Genomic DNA, 18620 nt, shown 5'->3' on the forward strand with positions numbered 1-18620 from the left:
CGCTCTGTGTGGCCCTTGCCCTCAAGCCTGTCTAAGACGTGGTGAGATTATTACCCTTAATGAATTGGCATCAGGTATGGTCAATGGAGGCACTTAATCCATACAGAGAAGCCATAAGTGAGAGTGTATCCCTGAATGACTCAAACAAAATCCCGTGGTTGGCATACATTAAACTTACGTCGAAAGCTTGGGGTTGGAAAGTCCCTGGAGCCCTAAGCACCAATTGCAACACCAAGGGTATAGTCAAACGAGTATTGGGCAAATTTTACCAAATCTAATAAATGATCTGACTCTCTAGGTAGCAGGAATAAAGCTTTTTTAATGCACAATAATATATTTAAGTTAGAGGATGTCCTAGATTGTATCCATCCGACTTGGGCGCACTCTCTTTTCCTACAGTTTTGCTATGGTGTACTTGCATTGTCTACCAATGTCTCATTTTGGACTTCAATGACTAATAAATACAAACTCTGTCCAGCCTGTTACTTTACAGATGAGTTGGAGGAGCATTTTATTATATTTCTGGAGGGCATACTCCAGATCGAGATCCAGGTGGATTGCACCAATGTGCCGAGCTCGGAGCCTATGTGACCGTATTAACTTTCTAAGAACATGCAAAAGTGAGACAAGAGCGACTGTGGCATTAGCTGTGGCTACATTTATTATGTCTAAATAGTCAATGTGGCAGAGCGTCATAGTCTCCGTTTAGAACTCTGCGCTGTTGTTTGTAGGTAATGTCCACTTAACCAATATTGTTCTTGAGGGATTGGACCTTTTAAAAGTCCATTGATGTCTGATTATTTTAACATTTTAATGACATTAGTTTTTATTGATATTATATTGTTGATGAATGTTATTGGTCTGTTCTTTTAACCCCTTGCGTGCGGGTTTATTTCTCCTGCTGTGTGGGAGAAATAAACGGCGTTCGGGAACACGACGTCTCCCGGCCGTCGTGCGCACACGCCCACCGTAATGCACGACCGCCGGGAGACGTCGTGCACACGCAAGGGGTTAACAACCTGAATTATTGATTATATAATTTGTTTTTAATCTTTCTATTTGTGGATGAATTGTTAAATTTGAAATGAAAATAAATTTGGAATTTGGTGTCCAGTTTGAATAGGCTACAGCTCGTATCTCATTTATGGAATACGGGGTTCATAGTCAGATACTTTTTTTTTCTTCACATAGGCCTCTTAGATGTCTCCAGCATCAAAGGTCTTGTTGTTTCTCTAAAAGAGTGGGTCAGTTTGTTTCAGTGCTGCTCTTATAACTCGTGGAGCTTGAAAGTGATGTAAGAAGCAGACAATCACATTACGTTGTTGCAGCTGTCTGAGAATCGAATATCAGATAAAATATTGTTTATTGAGTTCAGCTATCAAAGTTAGTAATAATATGAATATCTCTTATTCTGGGCCCTCCAATAAACCAGCAAATCTGACAGTTTTTCAGCAACTACTGCCTTCCAAATTGGTTGCTTTCCTGCACAGCTACCATAACTTGAGCCCTACATTCTGGTCTTTGTTTATGATGCCCAGCTGATCCTTTGTTTTTACCAATGTCCTATCGGTCAAGTCCAGTCTGGTTTGAACAGAAGATAGGCCAGGTCTCAGAGATTTAAACGCTGCTGCAGCTGCCATGGTGCTCTCTTGGATTGACCCACTGTTTACTTTTAGCTGAAGTGTGAGAAAGTGCTTTGTTTGACATGGTTAGCCCCCACTTTTGGACTGGTATTTGATGTGGTTTAGATTGTAGTGCCAACCAGGTCCCCTGTGCCAGTGCTTCTTCCCTAAAAACCATTCCACAATTGGCCCATGTGAGACCCAAGTAAAAGGTACCTGTTTACCTAGGGCATTGGGACTGAAAAGGGTCCCCAAGTGACCCCTCGCCTAGGCCATGCAGACTACCACTGCAGCATCCATGGCCTGGTGCAAACAAAACGACAAAGTCGACATGGCACACTGCCTGTGTTCCATGCCAACTAGCACTGCCCACAGAATAGATAGGTCACCCCTCTAGCAGGCCTTCTTCCAGCCCTAAGGCAGGGTGCACTATACCACAGGTATCTTCCTGATAACACGGAGAAAATAAAAATAAAGGAGTACAGTGAATACAAAACAAGTTGAGGTCAATAGCAGGTTAAGTGCTTGAAGTCATGCAAGCAAATGCGCTCCAAGTCTGAACATCGTGATGTTCAACAACAGTTTACAAATCGTTCCGATCAGAGTGCACAAACTAAGAAAGCTATAAGTGTGTAAGAGTGCTTGCAGAGTTTCAGCCTCTGCGATTTAAATGACTTCCTCTTTCCCTTGGCTGCGTTCCCCACCTCCCAACCCCCACCTCTGTAATGTAACTTTGGCCTGTTTTCTTCCTCTCCCTTCTCATCCCACGTGACCGTGCTCGGATTTTTGTGAATGAAGCTCTATGGCTTCCCGGGGCCCCGAGGCAAGCTCCGAATCTATGAATAAACACAGACATCCGATTAAGAACAACACGAGCGACCATTGGCTGCCTGCTCAGAGCCTGACTGGACAGCATCCAAACCCCGCCCACGCCACTGGTTGCCCGGGAAACCAATCCAGGGCTCAGCGCTCCCTCCCCTGTGCCTGCAAACTGTTGCTCAGATTACACGTGAAAGCAGCAGTCTGATACTTCATGCATTGAGCCGGAATAAAGAGGCGTCTCGCGAAAACAACCAGTCATAGGGGTTGCACAGATCCTTCACTTTCTTGCTTATTTTCGGTTAATGCTTTGACGAAGCGGGTTAACTAAAAGCACCCCAAGCGTTGTATAGGAAGCAGTAACCGAGGCAAGGGGTGCTGTTCTTTGTGTGTTGCGGGTGCACCTAATAGACACGAAAAAACTGTGCTAGAAAATCGCGTATTGCAAGCGCTTTGAGTGTTCATGGGTGGGTAAGCGCTACACAAATACACTACAACCGACATCTAATGCACGGCATTTAATACAGCGCATTGCACTTACACTCATAAGTGTGTGGCTAATGTTCCACGTGGGCTTCTGCTGAGTAAACTAAAGTGGTACGCGCATTCGCCAAAGGTAACTGGGCGAGCACATGCAGCGCTTTAAATGGAGAAAAACACTAAGTACTCCCACTTTTGGCATTTAAAGTGGCGTGCCGCCACTTCTCAGCAAGGGTTCGATTCTTTGGGAAAGTACCAGCACTTCTTGGTGCTTTGGGATAACGATGCTTCTGTATTTACGTTTCCAGCACTGAGCACGTGCATAGAGTGAGCACTCGTGCTGCATTGGGTAAAGTGAGCGATAAACCCACCTACAACCTGTGCAAAGTACGCAAACCGTCCTGAATAAAAAACGCAGGTGAACACGTGCATAACAATGCTGAGTAAAGCACAGCACCGGCCACATGTACCCCGCCGAGCAACCACGTGACAAGTATGTGCAGGAAAACGAGAATGTGCACATCTGTACATTTATGCGCCATCATGCGGCACTCAACGCTCACTTTAAATGTTGCCTTTCTCTGTAGCTTGTAAACACATCACGTGGCACTTACAGAATTAGCCAAATAATATTTGCCATACGTTGATGTAGATTTTTCTAAACCATGATGGTATTCCGGATGCTCCCCGAAATTCCTTTTCATTGGAAAACGTAAAAAGGTGGATACTCAGACAATGCGTACAATCAGTAAGAGATCACGGAATAGTCATGTTCCCTTGCACCGTGCGTGCTCCGAGGGGGGATCAGCGCTATTGTTTTTGCAACCTAAGAATTTAAAAGTTTTCCGAAAATGGCCTCTCTGCATGGTACCTAGGACTCACGTGGTGAGCGGCTTCGTGTTCTAGGGATGTTCGTGGGCCCCAGTGATGAGAAATAAGTGCCTGGTGTGTGGGACGGGCACTTTATTGGGTGGTGGGGAGGCAATGATAAAACCCACATTACACGACCCAAACACCGGGGAAGTAAAATCATAGACTGGGGGCCATGGTCTATTTATAGTGGGACCCTGAGCGGTTTAGGAAAGTTCAGGCCCCCGGGAACTGCCCCTTAGGTCTGGCACGGAGTGCACAAGGAGGGACACACAACCCCAGGGGAGCGGGGGGGGGGGAGGCCGGGCCCGGCGAGCCATTGTTTCTCTTATCGCAGCGAGAGCAAAGCCTGAGTGACAGCTCAGAAATCTGATCCCGTGAAAGAGCCGGCACGGGCGGGGGGCGGGCGGGCGCCATCAGCTGGGATTGGAGGCCCCTGGAGGAGAAGCCGAGGAAAAGCTGCTCTTGTCACTGGCTCTCTCCCTGCTTCTGAGGGGGGACGAGACCTGTACGAAACCCCGGAAGAAACACTCCATGCGTCGGAACCGGGACCTTTAGCAGCACAGCGATCCAAGGGCCCCTGGAGGTGCGTCTGCCGGGGCCCTCACCCCTCATCCCCGGAGTGCGCACCACGGACTCCCTTTAGCCACAGCACGCTGAGCGCCATTGCTACTGTGCGTACGTTTAGGCACCCGAGCAGGAAAGGCACAGGTGCGGGGTCTGCGGCGAGCAGGTCTGCCCACAACACACCCTGCCCCCGGCCCCCCTGGCCAGCCCTCCCCCGCCTCCAGATTCCCGCTCGGAGGGGGCGGGGGCGTGCGCGCTCTCAATGGGGCTGTAGGAGGTGGATTACCCATGCAAATCCCCAGCGGTTCATTCATGCTTTTCCCCCTTCTAAAGCCATCTTGTTGCCTCTAGGTCGTTAACGGAGCCCGGATCTACAGGAAATCGCTAGATAAATGCACAGGAGGACGCCCACGCGAGCACCGACACTCGCCTAGGGACCCGCAGGATGGATGGCTTTTATGACCAGCAAGTGCCTTACACAGTGACCAGCGTGAGTGTGGCTCGTCGGTGGCCGTGTTTGTAAACTTGAACTGCTGATCTCAGGGGGGGTTCGCAGGCAGGGTCAGGAGGGCCGGTACGGTGAGTTGGGGTGATGGAGCGGGGGCTTATGGGCACGTTCTGAGTGTGACACGAGAAGCAGCGCTGCAGACCCCGGGTCTGTGTGGATTTACTTTTTAAGCGATGCACGGGTCGTGCGCTCCGAGCAGCAGCAGCGCGGCTCCGTGGCAGGCTCTAATCACAGTAATATCCCCCGGGTTCGTGCCATCGTTAGCCCAGAGAGAGACACGCACCGACAGATCAGACAGCGGCTGACTGCGAAGGCTGCACAAAGTTTCGAATCACACTCCACATGTATTCCCACCAACACCCCCTTTAAGCACCGGGGACAGAAAGTGCAGGGGTTTCAGACCCGATATTCTTACTTTTGTTGGTGTGACAGCTTTAGATTTGTGTGCAGGGCTGGAAAAAACGTATTTTGAGCGCACCGTCATTCACAGAGTGTGACAACTTTGTGCGTGTTTAAAATGAAGTGAGGCTTACGCGGCCCATATTTCTTTACATTAGCAAAGGTATTGCATTAAGTTGTGCTTTAAAAGACCATAGTTTCTGATAGTCCAATTAACATGCAAGGCATTATTTACGAACATATGGCAGTGTACGTACACGAGTCTCAGAGCTTTAAATGGAAATAGAACAGTGCAGAGATTCACTGTTTCGAGTCTGCTTCTGAGAAGTGCCGGTACTCTCCCATTAAATGTATTGCAGCAGTGCTGAGAAGGGCATGCACGCTCTTTTAAATTTAAGAGGCGCAGGTACTCGGGAGTGCCTGTTCTACACGGCCCTATATTATTCCCCCAGTTCCTGTACATTAGTGGAAATGTCTGATGGCTCAGCCTTTTAACGCCAGGCCCCGCGTACAGAAACATTGAAATGTTGGGACTGCATGGGTTGAAAGGCATGTATGTGTCAAGTTTGGGGAATTTTGTACCTTACTTACTGTACGGTATGTATATTAGCCTAACCTATGGGGGGCGGGGGGGGGGGTACATATTCTTTGACGTAGAGTGAATGCCGCACAACAGTTGTACAACCCTAAATAATGTAACAACGTTGTAATTTAGGCTCGGTCACAATCCCTTTAGCAGTCAATAAGTGACAAGCAGACGTGCGCACTGTGCGTGCAGCTGCAGGAAGCGGGGATTAGCCCTCCACTGGCTTTTAATGCTGCGCGCTGATGCGAAAAGATGCTGTTTTTGATAAGTAACTTATCTTTCTTATTTTAGACTCAGCGTGGGAGAAATTGTGACGAGAGAGCACACATCGCCAGAAAAAGAAAGTTCATTAACCGAGACCTGGCCCACGACTCCGAAGGTGAGTGTTTGTGTGTGTGTTGCGGGGCTCCTTAAAGTCCACCACCTTTCTCTCCAAGGTTACGGGGTCATTATATAACGCGTGGAAGATCCCTTGTTCATCCTGTCGGCAGTGGCAGTCTTACTGTTACCTGCCACTTCCACTTCAGAATCATTCATAAACTGTTTTCAATGTGTGTTTTCGTTTGAAGAGCGTCTCAATAAACCCTTCCCTGTGTAGTGTGCCTAGTTATTTTATAAGTTGTCTTTAAAAGAGGCATGTTTTTTTGTAAACAATGTGCTGTTTGCTTGTTTTTGTATACCCCATTTTGTAACTTTTGAAAATAGGAAAACACATGAATGGGAGTCAATATGAGCTGTAAGGTCTATAACGAACGGTTTGACCTCAGATGACACGTACTTTGATGCTCCTACATATGTGTAAATTAGTATTTGAAATCCAGAGTTTGCGAATTGATGACCCCCCACGCCACTATTCGACAATTTAACATGCAGTGTTGCACCAGAGGTCACTTTAAAGTAGCTAAGAATCACTTGCATGTATTTGTGGCTGTCTGATGTGTGTTGTGTGTAGATGTATGTATATATATATGGTCTGATTGATGTATGTTCTTCTGACTTCACATCACTTCGGACTTGCTGTGTGTGCTCTTGTAGGATGTGAGTGGCTGGTGCTCTTATATTCATTATTATTAATCTCTCCTTTCAGAACTCTTTCAGGATCTGAGCCAATTACAAGAGACGTGGCTTGCAGAAGGTAAGAAAAAAAAACACACTGCATGTACAAAAAAAAAAAATCACTGTAGGGAGAGAAGTCTTGAACTTGCTGCCTTTATGTTCAGTCCAATTAATGGAGCTCTAAAAGAGGCACCTCATGTGTCATGCATACATTAGAGCCTGTGATGAGCTTGTCTTTGGGGACTCTGGGGCCGATCCATCCAGTGTCATCACAAATTACCAGGAGAAATTGCTTCCAGCTCACAATCACATCTGCTTTTGGCAAGAACTAATGCACGAAGTCTTCTCGAGTTCTGAGCCTCTGCTCGGGTTTTAATTGCCATTGATCAGGTTTGTGTGATTGGACCTCGAGAGACAGCGAGCGCCAGAGCTGGTCTCGCGCGCTTCCTCCTGAGCAGCACACATGCTCCTTCGCTGCTCTGCTGGAGTACTTTTCTGATGGCAGCAATTTGTTTCTCTGGATCCATCGTGACGGGATGCTTCAAGATTTGAGCGCCAGTGTCTTCTTCCCAGCTTGCTCACAGCACAGAAGTTTAGGTCTGTATTCCATTTATAGTATGGGTGAATGGAATCGAACCATGTGTACTGCTACTTTGGTGGTGTTGTCTAGCTGTATTTCAGGTGTTTTCCCTGCTTCCTTTGGGGATGATGGAGTTGAGGAGTTGACTTTTGATTATGCCAGTAGTCTATTTTAATATTTTTAATGTACAGTCACAAGAAAAGACAGCAAGGAAACAATACATCCAGCTTTTACTTTGTATGTTGAGCGCCTGCGAATTGAAGAAGTCAAACAGAAGCATTCATTTTTCTTATTAATTGATAGCAACATTGTCTATCATGTACTAACACAAGTCTTGCATGTACCACTCTCAGTTCAGAAGACTCTCTGGAGTTTTTTTTGACACTTTAGATGCTCTATATTTTCATTTATTTCTCTATCTTTGTATGTATGTTTACGTGTGTGTATATATTTATATATATACATACATATATATATATATATATATATATATACTCAAACTATACTTATTGCACATTTTGAATGTTCCCACGTTTTGTACACTTCTGGTTCCTGCCTGTTCCGTTGAATATGCTGGCGCGTTATGTTGATGTTTTCTGCATGCTTAAGCGCACCGTACTGTTTCTGCTTTTTGTCAATATTTCTGGGGGAGGTGGTGAAGTCTGGCATTGCTGGTGATACATTTTTGGGAGGCTACTGGGCTGATTTTTACAATGTCTCTTAGAACGAGGGCTCTTCTTGAGGAACATTTGAAGCAGAGTAGTTGACATTTTAACACTTTTCCCTTTTTTAAAGCAACATTTACATTTTTTTATTGTTATTTGTTTAGAAACTATCACTAACACAGTTTTAGTAGCCATCAAATACTATTCTGGCTTGTTTTCCTGTGTTTAAGTCTGTGTTGCCTCCCCCAAACACTTTCAATTCTGAAATAAAACCACATAACGGGGCAAGAATAGCGACTATAGTAGTCAAACCCAAAATCTCATACTTTTGAAATTGACTTACTCTTTTAGATCTATTATGATTTGGGTAAGTAAGATTCTTTGCTGGTTGAGATAATATGGATGTTCTCCAGGTTTTCCACTCCTGCCGTTGCTTGTGCGCTCGATCCAGAACTTATTTAATTCTGAGGCACTTGCATTCGGCTGCAGTTTTCATTTACCTCCTGGCTTCTTACAACGTTATGGTCTGAGCTGAGATTTTCTTGATATATTTCAACTAAGTGTGCTCGTAAATGTTTGTTCAGTGATTAACCCAGCATTCCAAATAGAGACTCAAGGGTGCACCTATCTAAACAACATTGCAGGACCCTTTTGTAAGTCTCAGAGCACTGATTTTGTAGCCTAACAATTACTAGGAAAATAGGCATTGGGCCGAACAAAGTTTTATGACTTGTAGCCATAAGTTACAGAGTTTACAGCAGCTATCAGAGTTCTGGGTAAACTTAAGGGGTTCATGAACAACACAGCATGTGAGGATTTAGGATTTACATGTTTACCTTATATATTGGCTGAACAAGCAAAGGCCATCTGTTTATGCGGCCTTATTTAAAATACTCTTTTATGTATATACTGCGCTAAACCCTGCATGCGTTGTTAAAGTAAAATGTCACTGCGCTGAGTCCATAGTAGCTTCTGCCAAGGCACAACGCTTGGATTTACCATTGTGTACTCATGAATGAATATGTCTTTTGTCCTTTTCGGTTGCTGGAGCCCACCATGCTGCCAATTTGGCCTGATAGGTCACGTTTGCATATTTTGGTCCGTTAGACTCTGTAGTCTGGAAAGTGATCGTTACATTTTTAGGCATACGGAATCCTTTCAAGAGACTAATGGCAGCCGACCAGTTTTCTTCCACAACTTCCGAACTCTGTTGAGGAGGAAAGGGTTCAGAAAATCCTCTGGTGACAGATGTGAGTCAAGCGGGTAGCACAAGATCCGACAGCAGGAATGCCGCGATGTTGGGTGCCAAGAATACTAGAGCCATATTCCCAACTTGCTTCCTCTAGAGAAAGTGTTTTTTTTAGTTTTTTTTAAAAGAATTTCTAGCAACCCAGTAAGTGAATAAGAAGTGTTGGAATTGGCATTTGAGTTAAGAAATTGAAGCCTTACGCAGAGACTTCATGGATTCAGGAGCTACAGCCATATAAAGCTCTGCTGATCATTTTCAAGTTTAGTGAAAAGCAGTCCATCGATTGCAGTGACAATTTAGGAAAATAGTCTCTTGCGTAGTGCAGTGTTCGTATTGCTACTGAGTTGGTAACATTTGCACTACAAATGATGTAGACTCTGACGAGCTTAACAAATTCTTGTTCAGCTCATTTACCTAACCTTCTTTCATATTGCCATGTTCATTAGTGAATGTGCAAGTGTCCAAACTTGTCTCTTAGCTTTTCAAGTGAGAATATTAGACTATATTCATCCCTTAGGGTGTCTCTTGGACCAGTGGATCTGCCGGACAAATCGTCGTAGCTCAAGGCCACACAATAAATTCAAACAGGGTTGACACTTTCCTGCATCTTTCTTGAGTTATTCTAAAATGCTTCATAGCTACAAGTAAGGTCAATATAAATTATTTTATTTTTGAAGGTAGGGGGTACATTGCCTTTGTAATATTCTCATTTTTGCTGATCTTTTTATATAATGTGATGTCATGGCACGGTGTTTGGGTGTTCAGAAGTGTAGATTTTCAATATTTCCGATGTTTTTGACATACCGTCTTAGGATTCACCGGTAAGGAAAATGCAAAAGGGTGTCATATTGCTAGACCCATGGACATACATTTGAAAATAAATGTATGAACTAGTTACTCTTCCAAAGACGCCTATTTAATTCTTAAATTAGTATTTTATCAAATAGACCACTTGACCATTTTGCAATACAGCGACACCAACTTTCAAATGGTGAAACATAGCATTCTGGATTTAATTTTCTCACCTTCAGCTTCCCTCTTTTCCATGCCAAAATTTCTGCTATATCAGCAGTACTCCAACAAAGTGAACCCAGTACATTTCTTTACTAAATAAATCCAATTCCTCTTTTTGTCCCTCTGAGAAATTGTATGATTGTATGCTGCAGTAAGTGCAGAAGTACCAAGAGTACAAAAACCTGTCTACATCTGTGAGTTGGGTGTACAATGGCCACAGTGCTGATGACTTGCGCAAAGAGGTTGATATATTCTTTAGCGGAGGAGTATCCCATATCATTTACTAATTTGGTTATCCTGTAGTAAATACAACTTTTTTATTTGCCTTTTGTGGTGATGTTAGAGAAAATACTTTTGCCAAAACTTAAGTTCTTCTCTCAGAAATCTCAGGTGAGGACCACTTTGTTTTAAGGACTCAATCTGACTTTAGACTTCTGTAATCTGCCTCCAAAAGTCTTAAGGCAAATTGAGTTGTTAAAAACCCTTGTCTCCGATAGGCTGCGAAAGACCCCTGGTTTTACCATCAAGATGATGTTAAAAACATGGGTCTTCTGTAGCCTGCTGTATTGACGTTTTGTACTACAGCCGGTATGTATTATTTTTCAGAAATGTCGAGATTTGCCAGATTTTTCGTTTTATGTTTTGAGTTATTTATGCCTGTTGGGTAAAAAAAAAGTTTAAACAGGCAGAAAAATTTGACGATGATTCTCTGGTCAATAATGAGCCATTCCACTAGAATCCTTTCAGTATAACATTATTGTTCCCTGATGCGTTTAAAAAAATATATATTCAAGATTTTTGAGACAATTTTATCGGTCAAAACTTTATTTTGTAAAATGTTGGACAATGTTGGTGTTTTAGAGCACATCTGAATACCAATTCTCTACAGCAAGAGGTGTTTGACTTCCCTTTCAGCGTAAGAAAGAGCAGATTAAGTTTAACTCTGAATTGAACATTTTTAGTTTTTTCAGGTGCAGGTGAGAACCGGGGGTTGAACTATCAGAGATCTCCTGGCATAGATGTCCACCAGGAGATATGTTTGTCCTCCATTTTCTGAGTGGTAAGACTAGATGTCCTAACAAGGACATAGGCATGCCTGCTTGTATACGGGCAAATCATCAGTCTTGGCCATTGGACTAGCCCATATCACATGTTTTACATGTTAGTGTCTTATTAAAGTAAGATTAGGTCAACGCCTGTCAGATGGAAAGATACATTGAAAATAAATGCTTCCAATTGGTGAGAAAGATGAGCAGTGGCTCTCAAGTCTTTGCACATCTGGATAGGACATCTCAGGATCAGACCATCCTTTTAAAATCTCCAGGTAGCTGAAATACGTTTTTAAAGGACTATGAAGGTTTTAAAATATTTAAAATTATGCTTCTGCATTATAAGTTGAACATTATTTTCTAACAACGCCAGCAAGCTTCTTAAAGATAACTGATCATGTTTGGCCGTCTGACTACCAATGAACTGCATTTGGTCCAGTGCAATAGAAATGACTCGGCTATCTCTTCATACAGTGTACCTGTAACAGGCACTGTGTGCATAGGGCTTGCTCGTCATATTCCTCTAGGACTGCTGCATTTGTATGATTTCATTGAGTATAATCTTGGTTTGTAAAGTAGTACTGTCGCAGTGCGACAGCGCACATGCTAGAATTGCAGCTGACTGAGACACTGGTGGCTGTTGTGGTGGCCAGAGCGTCAACCTGCAGGTAAATGTCTTGAGCAAATATTGGAAAACATGTTGCCATCTGGCTTCCCAGAGAGTATGGTAGAACTATTTCCCTCAGAGAGAAAATTATTAGCTTTATAAGCGGTGGCCCCATCCATCGGAGGTCGCCATTTCTCCCCCTCTATTGTCCTTTTATTTTGTGCCCGGGGAAGTTATGAGCCCTGAAATAGACCTAAAGATAAAACTTTTATATTGTCCAGAAGATTTGCATTTAGTTTATAGTTGTGTGATGTTTCATACTAGAATGAAGATTATTTATAAATGGTAGTTTGTGAACAACACAAAGTCATGTTGCGCAGTATTGTGCAGCATCAGACTAAGGTGTGCTGATGAGAAAATGATTTTCAGGACATCATGTCAACAGAATACATCTTTAAAATATGATGGGTTCTAATAATCAATAAATCCTTGTGAACGGGGTAATGAGCGGTCAGTTGTACATGCCTTTTTCACGTGGGTGTCACAGGGTACCTATAATGCGAATCGAATTGCCTTTTCTTGTTTGTCTTCAGTATTTATCACATGGCTATCTGCTATGGTTGTTATTGAATGCTTGTACCATATCAAGACAGTCCAAGTGTGCTTATCTTTTTGTGGTTTGAAAGCAGTGACCCTACCAGACCTTTTTGCCTGGCTTCTAATGTGTCTTCCCATCCACGTCGTGGGAGCACGCATGCTTTCCTTGTTCAGTGTTTGATGGTTTTCAGGTTAGTTGCGGCTCTTTTGCTGTTAACCGGTGCTTGCAGTTTAGCGTAGGTGCAAGTTTTCTCTGTGAAAGCCACCAAGTATATCATTCTTAGGCACAATTATACTTGGTGAAAGAGAGTGGAGCAAGAGAGTATTTTATGTCTTCCCGGGCCTGCAGTAAATATTGCATTCATCCGGGTTATTATCGAGCCTTTCCCTAAGGGACAAGCAAGCGAGTTTCTGAGCAATTTGATACCGACTAGCAACGAGGGTGGATAAATATTGTCATCGGTTTGAAACAGAATAGTCCTGCGAGTAAAAGAAAGTTTTTTACAGTCTTTAATTTTAAAACACTTGTGGCATTTGAAGGCCTCTGAGCCTTAAGGTACGCTTCCTCAGCATTTTCGCCAATAATAGGCCTGAAAGGGTTACGGCGGCCCGCTCTTTAGCGATTGCGTACTCTGTTTACGCTCCGGCGCGGCCCTGGCCTCCATCTTGGACTGAGCCGCAGCCATTCATGTTTCTGAGAGTTCAAGTTTACTTTGCTGCCGCTCTCTGGGAGGGGCGGGGGCGGGCCTCCTGCCTCGCGCCGGACCCTGTTTTTGTGAATGGAGGCCCAGCCGCAGCTCTTACTTGCCTGTCTTGAGGAATTGCTTAGGAGATCAGCTGTCTCGTTCACTGGCAGAAAGAATGACTCATACATCTTCTGCCTTGTTTGGCTCCGGGTCATTGTTACGGTGGATGGAGCTGGTTTTAATTAAATTTTTAACCCCCTGTTCGCCGGAGCGTCCTGTGCCTCGGCCGAGTACTCCCTTCCTTATCCCGGGAGGGCCTCGCGCTCCGGCCACCTGCCACAGTGCTCCTCTGTTGTGTTTCCAGGGCGGTGGGATTTGTGTCTTGCTCGTTTGTGGAAAGCGCTGGGCCGCTTTATTTTGTATGTCCTGGCTGCGGCTTCCTGTTGACTGAAGAGAATTGAAACATCTTGGGGTGGGCTGGAGCTGGCATGTCGATACCGCGGCTGCTACCCTCCCCCGCACGCTCTAATAATACAGGGGAGAAACAGCGTGCTTACATGCGCGCTTCAATAAACGCTCTGCTGTCGCGGCAGCCCTTCCCTTCTGCTGGGGCGGATGGGCTGTAGGGAGACCGGCAGATTTCCCAGCGGGTCTCGTCCGCCAGTGACTGATAGGGCTGGGGCAGAATCAGTTTCGAGTCAGGATAGTTCCTGTAGGTCTTTTAGTGTGCATGGGGTTTTAGACTTAGGCAAGTACCACTGAAATGTCTACAAGCAGAGGGCAATGTCGGTGACACTTTCAGCTCACACCTGTGGGGAAGGAAGGCCGTTTTAGGGCTGGCCAATGCCTGCGAACAACCAGGCGTCTGGGGCAGTCGGGTGGATGTAGCAGAGTGCCTTTAGGGCAAGAATAGGCTTCAGTTCTGTGACAGGCCAGAGCCTCTGAAACTCTGGTAGAGGCGGGTAATTCTCACATGCCAGGCCATCTCATGATTCACAGGGTCAGCATTGTGTGGTGAAGTCCGCCGCATGTCAGACCCGCCTGTGCCTCATACAGGCCGGCGGGGCTGGAGCAGAGTAAATGGTCTTATTTACAAATCCTAATCGCACTAGTACCACCCTCCACTTTGTCTCCCCTTTCAGAGGTACTGGCCACTGCAAAATGCCCGCCTGCCAGCATAGGCATGTCCGCCTCCAGCCTTCCCATGACTGAAATCAGGAAGCACAGGACTTGGATCTCACTGCTGGATAGAGAGGATTTCTACCGTATTGGAAAATGACTTGCAAGTGGAGGCAGTGCCTCGTTTCGCACTGTACACATTGGGCACAGTGCGAAATGTCATGGGATAAGCGAGAGCACCCCTAGCCGCCATGAACCGCCAATGGTGCATGCATGTGCAGGCCCCTGAAAGTAAGAGGGCAGGAGACTTGATGGCAGCTTGTCTCTTGGTGCAGAATAGACAGCCAGAGCTGTTCCACATAAATCTACCCTGCATTTCCTTCAAAACATTGTATGAGGCTCTTGGTTTCCATTGTGTTTTCCCTTAGTTAAGCACTTTGCGTTTGTCAGTTTTTTTTTGCAGCCTGCTTTAAATAAATTGGGCAAACCTGCACAGTTTGTTAGTTTTCCAGAATTTAGTGTTACAAGTTTGCAGTATCACTGTCCAGCACTGCTATATTCAATGTCATGTGACATTCGTGCCTATTATATAGATACACGAGTACGCCTTTTGTGAATTGCTAGCCTCCATGCCTGCATTGGTTGGTCTAGGTTGGTGTTTTGTGTCACGGGTAGAATAGAAGCATGTTATTTATCTTCTGGGTGAGCCCTCCAAGCCCATCTAGTTGGTCCATGAACTTAATCAGTGCACCGCTTTACCCTTTGGATTTTTAGATTTAATGACTTTTTTGTATAACTGTATTTGTAGCGTATAATTGCAGTAAGTAGTTTAACTTTTGTTGCATGCTTTGTCTTTTATGAACTATAAATAATTGGCGCTACCAGTGCTTAATGTAATGCTAACCGGTACATCAATCTTGAGAAGAGGAACTTCTCATTCACTTTTTATTGATTCAGACTTTTGACTTGTAGATAGCCCGGATGTCATCCGGCGTTAAGTCAACTTTCTGGTCCATCTCGCAAGATGTGTGTTTTACTCACATCAAGCCCACAAAAGGACCCTTTAGCATGATGTTCAATGTAGGGCCCTCTCGGAGAAAATAAGCTTTTGTGGGTGGGGGTCTGCGGTAAAAACTAGGCACATTAAGTTTTCATGTGATAGTGCCGCAAGTTGTCATCCCGGCACAATCGGCACTGTATTGATGGGGCATCAGTAAGGAAACCATTGTTTCAAGAACTGAATTGAAGAATACGCTCTGTGCCGCTGAGGACATCATTTTTCCCCTTACTTTTCAAGTTTGTTTCTCCTTGAGATTATTACTGCCCAAATCTGGCATTTGAGAGCGCGGGAAGAAAGATAGCAATATTAGTCAAGTAGTCCTTACTTAACAGGAACAGTGTTGCTTGTGCCCTGTGTTATTGTCTGAAATCTGCATCTCCCCTTAACTCTAATAACGGTGTGTAGAGCAGAACTCCACAAAATGTAGATTTTTCTTTTTAATTCAATTACCACTACACTGGCAAAGTATATAAAACATAGTGGGTGAGAAGACATTAAGAACGTAGATATATTGAAGAAAATATCTTTCTAGATTTACCCTCTTCTAGGTAATACTGCTGTAAAACAGAACAGTGTGTGGGGGGGGGGAGTAAGGGGTCCTGAAGACTTTTATCCAAGCAGTTTCTGCATGCACAATTTTACAAAGGGTACTAGTGGCACAGAATTTAAATTTTTCGCCTTTGTAACCTTACATTGACACTACTATAATTTTAGAAACTCCTAATTCGTTTCTTCCATTTCTTTCAGTTCATGTGTCCTAGGTACTTTTTAAGGTTTCTACTGTAGTGGACGATTTAATCATTTATAGCTGATAGATCAAATAAATGCTTAAAATCCGTCGGAGACTATCCTGGAATTAAATATTAGATTCTGCCAGTGGCATGGAGGAAAGAAATTAGAAGGGCATGAATGATAGCGAGTCATCACAGTTTCACTGCTCCGTCTACCCGGAAGTGGCTTGTAGGGGTCTACAACAATATTTTGATAAATTGAACATTTGTTTGAGTTTAAAACACATTGTACATATTGATAGCGTTCCCCCAGTGTTAAGACCTGTTGTAAATATTGTTTGTAGAGTGCATTTTCAGAGTGGCTGCTGCGCCTACGAAGTAAAATGTATCTATACAAAACTCAAAAAATGATTGTAGGTTTAGTTTTTAGTGCCTCCTTTGATATCTATGACCGTGACTCTGTACCCTCCTTACCATGGAGATTAAAGATTTTAACTGACCAAAGAAAAGTCCTACATTTGTGTTTAATGTCTGCAGCTTACCTGATGCATACGCCGTTAGCTCTTCTCTCGTGTACAAAGCTGAATCTATCACGTCCTTCATTTAACTTTTTTTAACCTATTTAGTAAGTGTTAAAAATTTTGAAATATCCAGGTCCTCTTGTCAAGTTCAAAAGAGTGTTGTAATAAATAAAATATTGCTGTCCTTTTTATAGGGTGTCTCGATAAATGTGCAGCAACGTGTCAAACGAGTGTACACTGGAAATCTTTCATGTGTATTGTTTCTCAATAAGTTTTTAGTTGAAATATTGGCTGTCGGTCACACCAGCAGAGGTAATTCCGGTGCGCCAACTGTTCATGTTCATAATATCCCATGATTTTTTTTTTTTAGGTCTGGCATTCCAAGCATATTTGATCTGCTCCTTTTGCTTTTATTTCTGAAACACATTTGTGAAGCTTATTACATTCACACTCTTGCTCTTTGTATTTCCTAGTTTTCTTCTTACTCTCACCACCTCTCACTCTGCATGCAATAAACTTTATTCAATAACGTTTGTACCTGTTTGCGTACCATGCCAGATTGTTTAAGCGCAGGGGGACAAGCATATTGCGTTGTGGTTTTAACAGCCTGCATCAGGTTGAAGTACAGGTCTTTCACTTATCTCTTGGATTCATTAAGCTAGTTATCTAGCCAATGTGCTTAGATCTCCAAATGTAAAAGTTGCTTTCCACTCTGACCATTCTGAGAGTTGTGCCAGGCAGTGCTGCCATAGAATAATACAGAAGGGCATTGTAGGGCGCAAGCATTCAAAAGGACTCCGCCTTCATTCCCGATCCCTATATTAGCTCTGTCTGCAGTGTAGGTCTTCTGCACACCTAGCGCAAACCAGATCCCTCCACTCCCTTAAGAGTTCACCATCTTCTCTCCCACCAAACATTCCTCCCTGCCTGAAAAATGCTTCTGCACTTCCAGATTTCTGAGCATTGTGAACTTCCGCTCATTCTTTGAATGGCCTCTCCCTTGGCTTTAGGTCATCTCCTCGCTGGCCCTTCTCAAAGCTGCTCTCCAGAATTCCTTCCTACCTGATGATCCGCGTTGGCTACTCTGACAACAATTGGTCAGACTCTGACAACACAAAGATGGCTTCATTAGTATCAGTTGTGATGGGGACTTGTGTTTTTACTGTGTCGCTCTACTTGCTTCCACATATCTTGCAATTGTGATTCCCTTCACAATAATCCTTGCCTGCTTGTGGTGCGCCCTTTAGAATAATCCTTGCCTGCTTGTGGTGCGCCCTTCACAATAATCCTTGCCTGCTTGTGGTGTGCCCTTTAGAATAATCCTTGCCTGCTTGTGGTGCGCCCTTCACAATAATCCTTGCCTGCTTGTGGTGCGCCCTTCACAATAATCCTTGCCTGCTTGTGGTGCGCCCTTTAGAATAATCCTTGCCTGCTTGTGGTGCGCCCTTCACAATAATCCTTGCCTGCTTGTGGTGTGCCCTTCACTACAATCCTTGCCTGCTTTTTGTGGTGCTGTATCACCAGCATTTCTGTATGAAATAATAATGAATCCAATAGATACAAAACCCATGGGGACGTGCAATAGATTGGTAAGAGGGTATGTGGCCTTAAGTGCTTGAAGGCTGTTTTTTTTCCAGGGATACTTCTGTAAGGCGTGGTGATGTCACAACTCATTTTCTTCTAATTAAAATGTGATCAGGAGCACATTTCGAGCAGATGTAACTCGGGATCTCGATGGGTGAGGAAAGCTTTTACTAGAGTGAGTGCTGTCAAGCGAGTGTGCAGATCTTTTTTCACGCATCCGGGGCATAGATATCCAAGCTATCATTGTTTGC

General features: G+C 44.1%; 1 protein-coding gene across 1 annotated transcript in view; it reads left to right on the plus strand.

Moving 5' to 3' along the window:
* The first annotated feature begins 4113 nt into the window (after positions 1-4113).
* The window catches only part of ETV1 (ETS variant transcription factor 1), a 134683-nt gene continuing 120176 nt past the window's right edge, over positions 4114-18620 (plus strand). Inside the window, exons 1-4 of the mRNA XM_085630815.1 lie at positions 4114-4377; positions 4710-4848; positions 6143-6230; positions 6939-6986. Of these exons, the coding sequence (XP_085486941.1) occupies positions 4804-4848; positions 6143-6230; positions 6939-6986 (181 nt within the window). The 5' untranslated portion in view covers positions 4114-4377; positions 4710-4803. The remainder of the gene's footprint in view (positions 4378-4709; positions 4849-6142; positions 6231-6938; positions 6987-18620) is intronic.

This window comes from Triturus cristatus, chromosome 10 (genome assembly GCF_964204655.1).
Source record: "Triturus cristatus chromosome 10, aTriCri1.1, whole genome shotgun sequence".
Classification (NCBI taxonomy): domain Eukaryota; kingdom Metazoa; phylum Chordata; class Amphibia; order Caudata; family Salamandridae; genus Triturus; species Triturus cristatus.